Genomic DNA, 13,341 nt, shown 5'->3' on the forward strand with positions numbered 1-13,341 from the left:
ATTTATAAAAGGGGAAAAAACTTGGACTGGCATCAGGTTTCTCCACAGCAGCACAGATATCAGAAAAGAGTGGATTATCACCCAGAAGACCCTCAAAAAGGAAAATGTGAGTCAAGAATTTCATTTCCAGCCACACTGCCCCAGGAGGGTAAGGCTGCCATTTTGAGCAATGCAAGGACTGGGGAATATTGCTCCCATGAGTCATTCTTTTTTTTTTTTTTTAAGATTTTATTTATTTATTTGACAGAGAGAGAGAGATAGCGAGAGCAGGAACACAAGCGGGGGGAGTGGGAGAGGGAGAAGCAGGCCTCGCGCGGGGCAGAGAGCCCGATGCGGGGCTCGATCCCAAGACGCTGGGATCATGACCTGAGCCGAAGACAGGCGCTTAATGACTGAGCCACCCAGGCGCCTCTCCATGAGTCATTCTTAAGGCAACTACTTGAAGATAAGTTTCAGCTGAGCAAGTGATGATGGGGAAAGCCACAGAAGGACTAGAGAGGAACACTGACAATATGTAACCTCGTAACTGTGACTAAAACAAATGCGAATATCAGGGTAACAGAACAGAATGTAAATCATATACTCTGACATTATAGAATGATACAGTCAGTGAGTAATAATCCACAGCCCAAGAGCGAAAGAAGTTGAGAGGCCAAGTTCACTGACTGCATTATACATAATAGCTGAGAGCCAAGAGTTACCATTTGAAGTGAGCAAATCATCGAATAGAACCATAAGCATATTTAATAATTTAAAAATAAACATCAAAAGGATGGTGTCAATTAAAATTGTGTGGAGAGGGCGCCTGGGTGGCTCAGTCGGTTAAGCGACTGCCTTCGGCTCAGGTCATGATCCTGGAGTCCCTGGATCGAGTCCCGCATCGGGCTCTCTGCTCGGCAGGGAGCCTGCTTCTCCCTCTGACCCTCCCCCCTCTCATGTGCTCTCTCTCTCTCTCTCTCATTCTCTCTGTCTCAAATAAATAAATAAAATCTTTAAAAAAATAAAAAAATAAAATAAAATAAAATTGTGTGGAGAGAAGAAGAGATGTCATCGCCTACGATAGGGAACTAATAAATACTGCTTAAAGAAGAGAAATTAAGTTTGTTATGTATGATTATAAAGTTAACCCCCAACACAAAAATATAAAACTCCCCAAGAATCAGAAAAAGAGACACAAACAGATATAGTAAGACAAAAATCAATGCAGGAAAGAGGTAATCATAGATCACCACAGGATCAGTTATAAAGAGCATTTGCCTGGTCAAAATCATGTAAACATCCACTGTTGATCTAATTAAACTATATTGGGAAGATAGGAGGATGGGAAGAGAACCCTTTTACAGTGGGGCAGGGAAGAAGAAAGAGAACACAGTCATCCCCCCTTGTCTGCAGGGGATAGGTTCCAAGACCCCCAGTGGTGCCTGAAACCACGGATAGTACCAAACCCTATATATACTATATTTTTTCCTATACATACATCCCTACGATAAAGTTTAATTTATACATTAGGCACAGGAAGAGACTAACAACAGTAGCTAATAATAAAAATACAATAACTTTAACAATATACTTTCATAAAAGTTTTGTGAATGTGGCCTCTTCAAAATACCATATTGTACTGTACTCACCCATCAATTCTCGGCCTTTTGGCTAAGATCAAGGGTAGTATCTGTACTGAACTCGCCCCTCCTCTTCTTGTGATGCTATGAAGTGATAAAATGCCCACATGGTGAGATGAAGTGAGGTGAACGACATAGACACTGTGACGTAGCATAAGACCACTACTGACCTTCTGATGCAGCATCAGAGGACGATCATCCACTTCCAGACCACAGGTGACCCAGGGTAAATGAAACCCCGGAAAGCAAAAGCGTGGATGAGGGGACCACTGTAATTTCTCACCTTCCACAACGGGAAGTCAAGAAATAATCTCTAACACTGAAAATTCAGGAAGTGGCAATACACGCGCGATATTTAAAGACAAGGAAATGAGTATCAAAATAATCAATCAAAAGAGATGAGAGTGGTTGCCCCAGGGGAGGTGAGGACAGGCAGAGGGTCAGAGACGGCTGTTTCATAACAAACTGTAGAACTTTGGGGTTCTTTCATAGGCAACCTTAGTAAAAAGTACATGTTTAAAAAGGAATTTGAGCTCCACTGACCACTCCATATTTTGATTTTCCACTCTGACCATTTCATCAGGTCCTTTCAAATGAAAGGCTCTCTAACCTCTCATTTTGAAAAATGAAATTCCTTCGTCTGCTTTGCCTTTTATGGAAAACCACTCACAACCCCTGCATTTATCCGACAGTGTGCCATGAGCCTCCTTTGAACCTCAAGCTGTCGTGGTTCTAGGACCAAACGTTGACCAAGCGCCATTTCTCAGGAGGGTCCCAGAGGAAAAGATGTTAGCGAATGAACGGATACCTATGGTGGTGATGACAGTCCCAGCAAAGAAAAAGGCACTTCCAAGGTCCCAGTGACTGCTGTTGTTGGAAGAGTTTCCTATGGGACTTACTCCTGCGTTGTCAGCGTCCAGGGCATGCTGCAAAGAGAGCAAGAAAGCATGAGATTCGGTTAAAAATTTTAAAAAAAGCTCTCAAATTCTTTCCTTGCTTAGGAACCTGAAATGATTGGGCAACTGAGTGGCTCAGTTGGTTGAGTGTCTGACTCGGTTTCGGATGGGGTCATGATCTCAGGTTCATGAGATGGAGCCCCAAGTTGGGCTTCGCACCCAGTGGGAATCTGCTTGAGACTCTCTCTATATCGTTCTCTGCCCCTCCCCCGCACACACCCCTCCCCCACTGCACTCACGCATGCCTCCGTCTCTCAAATAAATAAACAAATCTTAAAAAAAAAGAAAGAAACTGAAATGATCCAGAGGGGACTGGTTACACGAATGTGGGTGCAGTCATAACATGAAATACTAAACACCCACTTAGGAAAATTAGAAAATTAGTTTTAGGTGGGAGAAAAAACTAGGCTATATAGTATGGTGCCATTTATGTAAATTTTGCAGGCATAGGATTTAGGCAATCTGGGCACGGGTTATGCAAAATACATACATATCTTTGTGTATATACATAGAAAGATGTCTAGAAGGATTGTCACCCAAAATGTCATTCCTGGATGGCAAGATCTCAGTTGCTTTTCACTCTTCTCTTTTCTGTTTTGTTAAAATGTTTTACACTGAGCTTGCTTCAAGATGGCAGGAAGTGAGAGCTTGGGCTCCTAGATCAGACCAGCAAGGCTCTGCTCATTATTACCTTCGGAACAATGGACAAGTTATCTTAACCTCCGTAAATGCAAAGGTCCTCATTTGCAAAGGGGGGATAATAATACCTTTGCCCACAGTTTTGAGGATTCAATGAGAAGATCTGTGTAAAGCACTCAGCCCAGGGCCCAGCACCGAGTTAGGGGGTAAGGAATAGAGGTTAAATTCGTGACTGTCATTTGGACTCCCCCCACCTCCACGTGCAACACACACACACACACACACACACACACTGCTCCTTTTGAAATAAGTAACCATGACTCCTCGCTGGCTGCGGGATTTGGAATTCTCCCCCAGTCATGCCTATCCTGCAGGGTCCAATCTGGGCTCCACTTCTTCCAGGACGCTCGATCCATGTACTGCAGCCCCCACAGATACCTGCTTCCCAGGGATCCTACTCCTGCACCACATATATTTAACTAGCTTTTAATCACACACTCCCCAGCTGAAAATCCTTGCCTAGACTCTGCATGTGCAGAATAAGGTGCCAAATACGTCAGCAGCCCTTCCTGAGCTGGCCTCTGCCCACCCCTTTCAGGCCAGGGGAGAGGGTAGGAAGAACCTTCAAGCAAGTGAGCTGTGTTGAGGAAGTGACAGGTGGGGCCTTCAGAGGGAGGTGACAGACGTATGAGCTACTTCTGGAACAACAAATAGAGACACCGTTCCCTGAATAAAGTTGGAATAACCTCATGTGGAGATAACAGGTCACAGTTAAATATTGAAATGTGATTCTATTTATCCTAAATAATGCCCGTGAAGCTTTGTTCAAACAGGCAGACAGCGTTTGCCACAAATCAGACTAACTGAAAAAGTCAATCATCGTTACCTTTTGCCTTCACTAATCAGAGATATTTCAAACTCTCTAGACCAGGGATCAGCAACCTTTTTCTGTAAGGGCCAGATAGTAAATATTTTGGGTTTTGTGGGCCACATATGGTTTCTATTGCATATTTTTCTTTTCCTTTTATAATGCTTTAAATATGCAAAAACCATTCTTAGCTCATAGGTGATACAAAAGGCCGTGGGCTAGACCCCTAGACAACTGACTAGACAATAGCGGGAAAAAAATCTCTTTTGTTTAAGTGTATTCTTTCCTGCCCCTAAGAACATGAGATATTCCACTGGATGCTGTTTCTAAGATTAAACCCTGGCACCCCAGGATTTAAAATCCAGCCTCTCGGGATGCACACAGGCTGTCTTAGCCCATGTTTAACTGACCTAATTGACAACTATCACTTACTCATCAGAGGCAATGCTCTGCTCTGCTTTAGAGGAAGACAGATGGCAAGTCCTTTCTTCTGGTAAAATACCCATTCTCACTGTGCTGTGTGAGTGCCATCAGACCAAACCACAGGCCTTAACTAGTGTTTATGTCCTCTTTACCCATTCGGCTCGCCAGGCCCATCTGCAAGTAATACCTTGGGGACAGCTCTAGGCCTCAGTCACTTAGCTGGGTTCAAATCACACTATCAATACCTAATATTTACAACGTCTATGAAGCTGCATAGAGAGTTGGGGTTCAATCAAGTCTCACTGTGCTGAGAAATGCACCTAAACGTCATAAGCAGCACATAAAAGTACAGATTTGCAGCAGAGACAAGTGGGGATGATTATTTGTTTCATCAAAAAATCCAGAGTAAGATTCCTTTTTAAGTTTCATTTTTTGAATTATGCAATTTATAAATATTTAATGTTTACATATGTAGCCCTCAAGGAAAGCATGTGTCGGGAAGGAAACTACTATTTGTTGAGTTTCTGCACACAGGCAGGTGTTCTAGAAGTGTTATTCCCTTTTATCCTTCCTGCAACTTGTGTGTTATCCAATTTTACCCTTTCTACAACTTGCAAGAAAGTAATATCATCCCCACATTAGAGATAGGGAACCAGGCTCAGGAAAGTCAAATAACTTGCCCTAGGCCACACAGCCGAGAAGTGAAAGCCAGAATTCAAAACTGGACTGAGCCCAAGCCATGGTTTTGACCTCTCTTCTCTATGTGGCATGCCTCTCTCCCCACCTCCATGCTCACCTCCAGACAGAAATGAGGAGGAATACCGCCACTTCCCAAGAACTTAGGCAGAAGGACCTCTCAAAGGATCATTTCTAATTAGAATACATCCTTAAACACATAAATGCAGGCACCAACCTTCATTTGGCTGTTGGAGCTGGTGAGGGCTTAACTGCTTTGCATTTAAAATAAAATTTAAAAAATAAATAAACACGGGGAAAGATTGATTTTATACCCTGAGAGGGAAGGAACAGATAAAAGAGAGTGAAAGCCCCGAAAAAGCAGGAAGACAAGGAAGAAAAAGTAAGAAAGGAGTGTCCATGGATTCTTGGGAGCTTCGGGCTCAGTTGCAGCAAAGCCGGGGACTTTGAAAGGCAGGTGCATCCAGCATCCAACTTTAACTTTGTTTGTATCTGTGATGTAAATCCCTCTCTCACTTTCCCAAATCTACAGTAAAGTGGGCTACACATGCAAATACTTTGAGGAAGTGGTTTTGTGGAAATTAAATATAAGGGCTGTTATGGGAACGGTGGGGCCAGAACGAGATTTGGAACCTGAAGCAAGGAGAAAATGAAGCTCCCCAACAAGTCACCAAGATGTTGGTGAGGCTTTGGACAATCCCCAGTCCTGGGAACAAGGTTTGATTATTCTGTCTAGATCGGGTGGGTCAGAAAGACTCCAGCAAACCACCACAATTAAAACAAATTGGCAAACTTGGGCTATACACACAGAAAGAAAACACAGTTTAAACAGACTATCACTTGAATTAATAGCATCATTTTTAACTCAATAAGAATATTTCTGATTGAGTTCAGAGTTCCAACTTTATTAATTTTTTAAAGTATTTTCTCATGATCTTAATTGTTTGAACTCAAGTAAAACATTTTAAAATTAAATGCACTTGCTCTTACGTTTTTTTCTCTGCGTTCAGGCTGCAAAAGTGAAGATAAGCCAGCCCATTAGAAATGTCTGAGCACATAGATAATGAAATGATGCATCTGAGCTGTGTACAGCTTCACCTAAAAAATCAGTTATAGGGGAGAGATATAACCAACAGCGACATCATGTTAGGCCACAATCTCGGACCCAATGAGCATCGTGTGTGCACTTACAAGTTCAACCAATATCAAGTTCAGAGAGCTCTTATGAGGATCCAAAAAGAAATTATACTTGATATGATGTGAGACCTTCAGGGAAAGGGTACTCTAGATAAGAGGGCATTACTTCAAAATTTAATTCCACTCGTTCTTGAATTTCCTTTTTAGCCTCTAAGTTGGAATTTCCAGCACCCACCCAGCTACCCAGTAAACAACTCATGAGTGAATGCTCAGATCAATAATAAATGAATGAACAAACTAAAGTAATAAGTTTAGACCCATGCAATTTACTTCTTTGTAAAAGCAGAGAAACATAATAAGAAAGTAGCCCCACGAAAAGAAATATAATGATTGTTTTAAAAAAGAAGAAGAAGGTGAGTAGCTAATGTGAATGGGGCAAGATCTAAAAGAATAGAGTGGGGGCGCCTGGGTGGCTCAGTCATTAAGTGTCTGCCTTCGGCTCAGGTCATGATCCCAGGGTGCTGGGATCGAGCCCCGCATCGGGTTCCCTGCTCAGCAAGAAGCCTGCTTCTCCCTCTCCCACTCCCCCTGCTTGTGTTCCCTCTCTCACTGTGTCTCTCTGTGTCAAATAAATAAATAAAATCTTTAAAAAAATAAAAATAAAAAAAATAAAAGAAAAGAAAAGAATAGAGTGGTGGCTACCCAGGGGCTGGGCGGTGGGAGAAATGGGGCAATGTTGGTCAAAGGGGACAAACTTTTCCCTTATAAGATGAGTAAGTTCTGAGGACCTAATGTACAGCGTTGTGATCACAGTTAGTGATACTGCATTATACCTTTGAAAGTTGCTAAGAAAGCAGATCTTAAGTACTTTCACCACAAAAAAAAAAAAAGGTAATTACGTGACATGATGAAAGTATAATGTAATTCCGTAGTAGTAATCACCTTGCAATATATAAATGTAGCAAATCAATATATCGTACACCTTAAGCTTACACATTATATGTCAGTCATATCTCAGTAAAACTGGAGAACAAATAGATAAAAGAGTCTGTCCCCCTCCCCCCCATCCTCCCACTACCACCCCCAGGCGTTAAGACCACCCGAAAGGTATAACGAAGAAACTGCATCCCCTCTGAAAGTGAGGTGGGTCTGAGGCTGATAGAAGGACAGGAGGTAAAGATATCCCTCGGAGGTCCCCCACCAGGTACCCCCACCAGCTCCCCCCTCCCACCCCCGTGCTGTAATCCCATTAGGCAATGCCAGGCTGCCCAAATCACTGTTGCAGATGGCGCAAGATACCATCGTGAGCTTTAGCACTACAGTGGGATGAATGATGACCCACAGGGGACCGCTAACTGTCTGTGGCTTTTCTCCGATGATCTGTGTACTCGGTGAGATAATCTGTTTCTCTGTTGCCTTATGTGGCACCTGAAAGAAAAACAAACAAAGGCGGAGTTTGTCTGAGACCGGCTGATGGATACAGCCGATCGACACCATATGCGTGGACCCTAGTAGCCAGAGTGATCATCTGACCCATGGTCCAACCCAGCACACCTGCCGAGTAAAGAGGGGCTCTGTGAATGGCTATGCTGGGGCCACAAGACAGGGGGAATGCAGGACGTACGGTCACTTTACTAATAGCTTATACCACGTGGACAAAAGGAAAGGAATTCATCTGAGAACCCAAAGCTGGTTCTGCGTCTACCACATTCTTAGTCCCAAGAGGGCACAGTCCGCAAAGGGGTCTATGAAATAGATATTTATCCAGAGGCCGAGGCAGGATGAGGGGGGTGGGTATGAAAAGTGCCTTCATAAATGTATTAAAAGGGAGCACATTTCAGTCATTAATGGACAGAAGGCAAGCCACAAACCCCAGAGACAGAGAAAGACAATCGGCAGAACACATTCATTACAACTCAGAAACACCTCTAACGATTCAGAACCCCAACAACAGGACAGGATATCTTTCCACCTCCTTCCGCATCTATGGCAGAAGGGCCTCAGGTAAGAAATGGAAGTATGATATTAATTTGCTTGCCACAGTTGCTTTTTATTTCTCCTGCTCCAGAAGCATTTCTCACATAAATATTTCACCACAGTGGGAGCGAATACGCTGGTGCTAGGAGCGGGGCAATTTTACATCCAAGTGTGAGACCACATCACAGAAACTCGAGCCACCCCCAGCAAGGCACGTCTGTGGCTGATTGCAAGAAGTCTTTGCTTCAGTGCGGAGTTGGACAGGACAGCCCCCATCAGCACTTACTCTTGCAACAGAGAAAGTCTGTGCATAAAGTGGTAAATGTTCAGCGTGTGCACATTACTCAGCTTCTCGGAGTCTCCGTTTCTTCATCTATAACGTGAGGAAGTCTTTCCCTGCAGGGTGGTTGTCAGGATTTTTTTTCAGTGGATGTAAACCTTTGAGCTGTATGCCTTGTCATTTCATATATAATAATATTAATAGTAACAGGAATCCTTTCTGAGAACTTACTAGTGCACAGAGGAACTCAGTCAACCCTCATGATGACGCTGGGAGACAGACATCACTATTGCCCCAGGGGGCACATGAGATTTAGAATAGTCAAGTCCCTTGACCATGGTCCCATATCTAGTGCACAGCAAAGCTAGCAAGCAGATGCTATTAGAATTGTCAACAGGAAGATCGCCTTCCTAAATGCTGGAAAGGCAGCTTCTCTCCATCCTCAGTGGTCTCCTTTCTCCCCATCCTGGACCCTCCTGGCCTAGCTCCCTGACTTGCAGAGAGCAGGCTGGCTCCCACCCAGGCTGGGTCTCCTACAGCCGTACCCCCTCAGCATTTCCCACAAAGAAGTATTTGCAAAAACTAGGCCAGACCACAAAAAGAAAAAGCAAGAGGCACCTTCTGTTCCTTGGTGAATATTATGACAGTGTTTATTTCCTGCTATCCTAACTGTATCTAGTTATATGTGCAATACTAGCCCTTCCTCGGGTCTCCGACAGCAGGCTTTCATCAAAACTTTATAGCCTGGTTATAAATCTAAAGTGAAGGCCACCTGTAGAACAGACAGGACGAGTACAGAATCTGTTTAGAGAATAAAACAGCAAAACCCGAGGCAAGCTAGACCGCACATCCGGAGCCTATGGTCTTAGACAAGTGGTTTTCCTTGCTACCACTAGTTAATTTTTTGGTGGGGGTAATGTTCTAAAACTCAATTCATGGGGTACCTGGGTGGCTCAGTCAGTTGAGTGACCAACTCTTAGTTTCAGCTCAGGTCATGGTCTCAGGGTCATGAGATCGAGCCCCGCATCAGGCTCTGTGCTCCGCGGGGAGTCTGCTCCAGGTTCTCTCTCCCTCTGTCCTTCCCCTCTTTCCCCCACCCCCACTGGCGTGCTCAAGTGTGCGCTCTCTCTCAAATAAATAAATAAAGAATCTTAAAAAAAAAAGATTTGGTCTAAAAAAAAATAAAACTCAATCCATTAGCACCTGGGTATACACTAATGACTATCTAAATACTGTCCATGTGCGATCAAGCCATATTTGGGGGAGCTCTTTTACCTTCCAAATTGTGCCTTACAATATAGAATTAATTTTCACTCTCTCTTTGACTATATAAGGGATGAAATAAGAGAAATCTTAAACCATGAGGAAAGCATCAAGTCCATAAGGAATTGGGGTATCATGTATGCTCTGATGAGATCAGCAAACTTTCTGAAGAACTGTCACTCTTTCATCTCCATTTGGACTCATCCTCTACAGATTCAGGAACAAATCTGCCAAGTGTTGCTGAAAAGTCACCCTTGTCCTGAGGGTCCTTGATGTACGCCCCACATAATCCCAAATTAGTATTTCATTTCCTTTGCTCCCTCAAAGAATGCGTCAGCCCCTACAACCAGCACCAATCTCTAATGAGTGCAGTTTGTTCTGGGGACAGAAGGAAGCAGAGACAATCCCAGAGACTTTGCAGAAAGCTCTAGAATACTCATAAAAATAATTCTAGTAGCCAGCATTTGCAATGTGCCTTCTTCCCTTACTCAACCCTCCACAAAAACCCCATTATAAAAAGTCATGTTATTACTCCCACTTTGTAAATGAGACAACAGAAAACAGAAGTAACTTGGCCATGGTTGTAGTAGTTAGTAAGTGGCAGAGCTGGGACTGGTTAAAAGTACACTCCTTCAACCCTGCCTTCTCCTCTCTCCCACAGAGAGTTCTCTGTCCAGCGTGCAAACATTGTGCTAAAGCTCATCTGTTATGTCACCTTCTTCCCCATGAAATAGGACAATATAGAAAAGTAAGAATTTGTGATCTGGCCCTCATTTTTCAAAGAATGAAAGCTTAAGTCCTCACTTCCCCATAAAGTCAACCTGCATCAGCAAGTTTTCCATCTCTTCTGTCCGTTGAGAAGGAAAAGAATTTTCCTTGTTCTCAATAGACTAAGAAGTTACTCTTAACCACAGACCCGAAGGATAACCATAAACATCACTTTGGTTTTCAACAGAATACGTTGACCCGGCCTCAACACCGTTTGTGAAGACACAAAGCCACGTCCCTCTAGAGCACAACCAACAGCTAATCTTTACTCTGCAGTGAAAGAAGGTCCTTTTGGAGGTCCCACAGGTTGAGTCAGACTCCGGCTCTGTGAACAGGGACCGCGAGTAGAGCATCGTGCAGATTCTCCCCATCTCCAGATCCCAGTTCTACTTCTCAGTTGAGCTTGGGCAAGTAATTTAACTCCTCCCTTCAGTTGCTTACCCCTACCTCAAAGGACCACTGTAAACATTAAATGAGCAACAACGTATTTAGAGCGGTGCCTGGCCACAGCAAACACCAGGCAAGTGTTAACTAGTGATACGACTAAGACAAGACTGGAAGCTTCTGGAGGACCGGGAGAAGGCACCTGGCCTCCTTTGTTACGTGTTCTGATCACTAGAGTCAAACCTAGCACCTGCTTCATGACAAGCATTCGGTTAATATTAGTTATCTAAATGAATACATTTGATGGTAAATAATGAAAATAATTATATGAGCCAAAATCTCATTAAGTAAGATTTTCACTTCACTTTAAACGAGAACCAAACACATGCACATCTGTATAGAAATGTGGACACCATACCACTCATTGATGGTTTTTTGTTTTATTTTTATGGGAGTTTTTTTGGGGGGGGAACACAATCCTCATTTGCGAATTCATTTTTTCCAGTGCCATGCCAATTTCCATTAGCTCTTTAATTTCTGGCTTAAAAGCTTTAGAACTTCACTAAACAGTGATGGAATCACAGCCTCAAGGATAAAAACAATAATAATAATGAAGTGGAGGCCTGTAGAGACAGGCCAGGGGCTGCAGGCCCGATCTTGCATGCATTGAACAATCTTCTGCATGAGCACTTCACTGGAAAAAGGGCAGCACCTCTGACTTCAGAGCACCAGGAGGGAGGGGTCACTTCACTTCCTCAGAGCTGTGTCCTTGGTCCCAAAGGACCCAAACCTGCACTCAACAGAGGTCACCTGCTGCCTCAGCTGTGATCTAAACTTCTTGCACAAAAGGCTGCTTGGAAGAAGGGATGGCCCAGGATGGGGAAGGAGAAGGCTTGGCTGGCTCTGCACTCTGACTCCCAGCAAGGATCTCCACAGACTGCTGAATCCGTGGCTCGGATGACATGCTTCCCTTAAATCATTGCGTTCCTAAATATGTAAAGCTTTGAAGGTTAGGAACACCAAGGGAATCGGCTCATGCAGAAAAAAGACAGAAAGATTATTTGAGAGAAGTACCTTGACAACCAGACTGAAAAGAAAGGACCTCTCTTGCCCAGAGAGAAAATCATTTTCTGCTTTGCTTCTCCAAAGGTTCTGAATAAAGGGCTCTCAGTCTCCCAAAACAGATATAAAAAGCCCTATTCACTCATTCCTCAAACCTCAAGCATCCTCTATGGGCCGGCCGCTGTGCCAGGCATGAGGGACATATGGATAAAAGACACAGACTCAAACCGGAAGACCTCACAGTTCTGGGAAGGAGGCAGATAAGAAAAATAATGTTCACTCAATAGGGTCTATTAAGGGTGGAGGCACACGTGAATGTAGGATGCTGCAGGGCCAAGCCACCCTACTGCCTGAAATGACCATAGCTTCCCAGTGCTCTTAGGATGAAGCCCTGCATGGTTTGACCCCCGCTTGACCCCAGGGTAATCTCCTACCAAGTTCCCTTGGTAACTCACCTCCAGCCATATATGCTCCTCTTCTCTCAAGTCCTCAGAGATCCTGCCCGCATCCTTCCACCACGGGGCCTTGGCACTCAGTTCCCCTGCCCAGAATCCCTGTCCTCCTGTGTCAGCTCTCCTGCTCATGTACCCAACAGCTCCTTCTTCTCTGCATCGTTCATCACAGTTTTATTTATACTGATTCATGGGATTACATGCACAAGGTTTGTCTCCCCTACTACTTATCAGTAGGGTAACCATAAATTTATCTTTCAAACCAGGTCAATTTTGAGAGAGAAAGGGATGCTATTAATAAGTATTCCAAAACCATGAAAACCGGGATGATTGGTCATCCTAGCTAGAAACTCCAAGAGGTCAGGGACTATATGTGCCCCTTTTACTCACCCTCGTGTCCCCAGGACTTAGCACTGAAGTTGGCACGCAGCAGGAAAACAGTGAATTTGTTGAATTAATGAATGAGTGAGTGAATGAGTGAGTAATTGAGTAAGGTATGTGGGGCTTGGCAGAAGAAGGGAATGGTAGATGTCATGGCCTTGGGAAATGTTCATGGCTCATGCAAATTAACCAACATCTGCTGCTTCTGGAGAGAAGAGTTTGGCAGCTCCTGATCTCTGGCCCTCCCGTATCTGCAGAATAGCAGTTTGGGTCACCATGACAGCATTAAAGGTCCACGCCCAAGACACAACCCAGTACCCAGTCCTCTCACACAGCTGCTCGTATCTTAAATGAAATCGTGTGCCACCAAAGCATGGCAGAGTCAGGCCCAAAGAGCAGAGCCTGTGAAATGAATCAGTATGCCAGAGTCCTGAAC

General features: G+C 43.9%; 1 protein-coding gene across 3 annotated transcripts in view; it reads right to left on the minus strand.

Annotated features, from left to right (window-relative positions):
• Positions 1 to 13,341, minus strand: part of KCNK10 (potassium two pore domain channel subfamily K member 10) — a 134,175-nt gene that overhangs the window by 50,989 nt on the left and 69,845 nt on the right. For 2 of the 3 annotated variants that reach the window (XM_032405723.1, XM_032405724.1), the window contains one exon: positions 2,428 to 2,545. In XM_032405723.1, the coding sequence (XP_032261614.1) occupies positions 2,428 to 2,545 (118 nt within the window). Of the gene's footprint in view, positions 1 to 2,427; positions 2,546 to 7,637; positions 7,767 to 13,341 lie in introns of all 3 variants that reach the window. The other variant, XM_032405721.1, reaches the window with a different exon arrangement.

The sequence above is a fragment of the Phoca vitulina genome, unplaced genomic scaffold, assembly GCF_004348235.1.
Source record: "Phoca vitulina isolate PV1807 unplaced genomic scaffold, GSC_HSeal_1.0 scaffold7, whole genome shotgun sequence".
Lineage (NCBI taxonomy): Eukaryota > Metazoa > Chordata > Mammalia > Carnivora > Phocidae > Phoca > Phoca vitulina.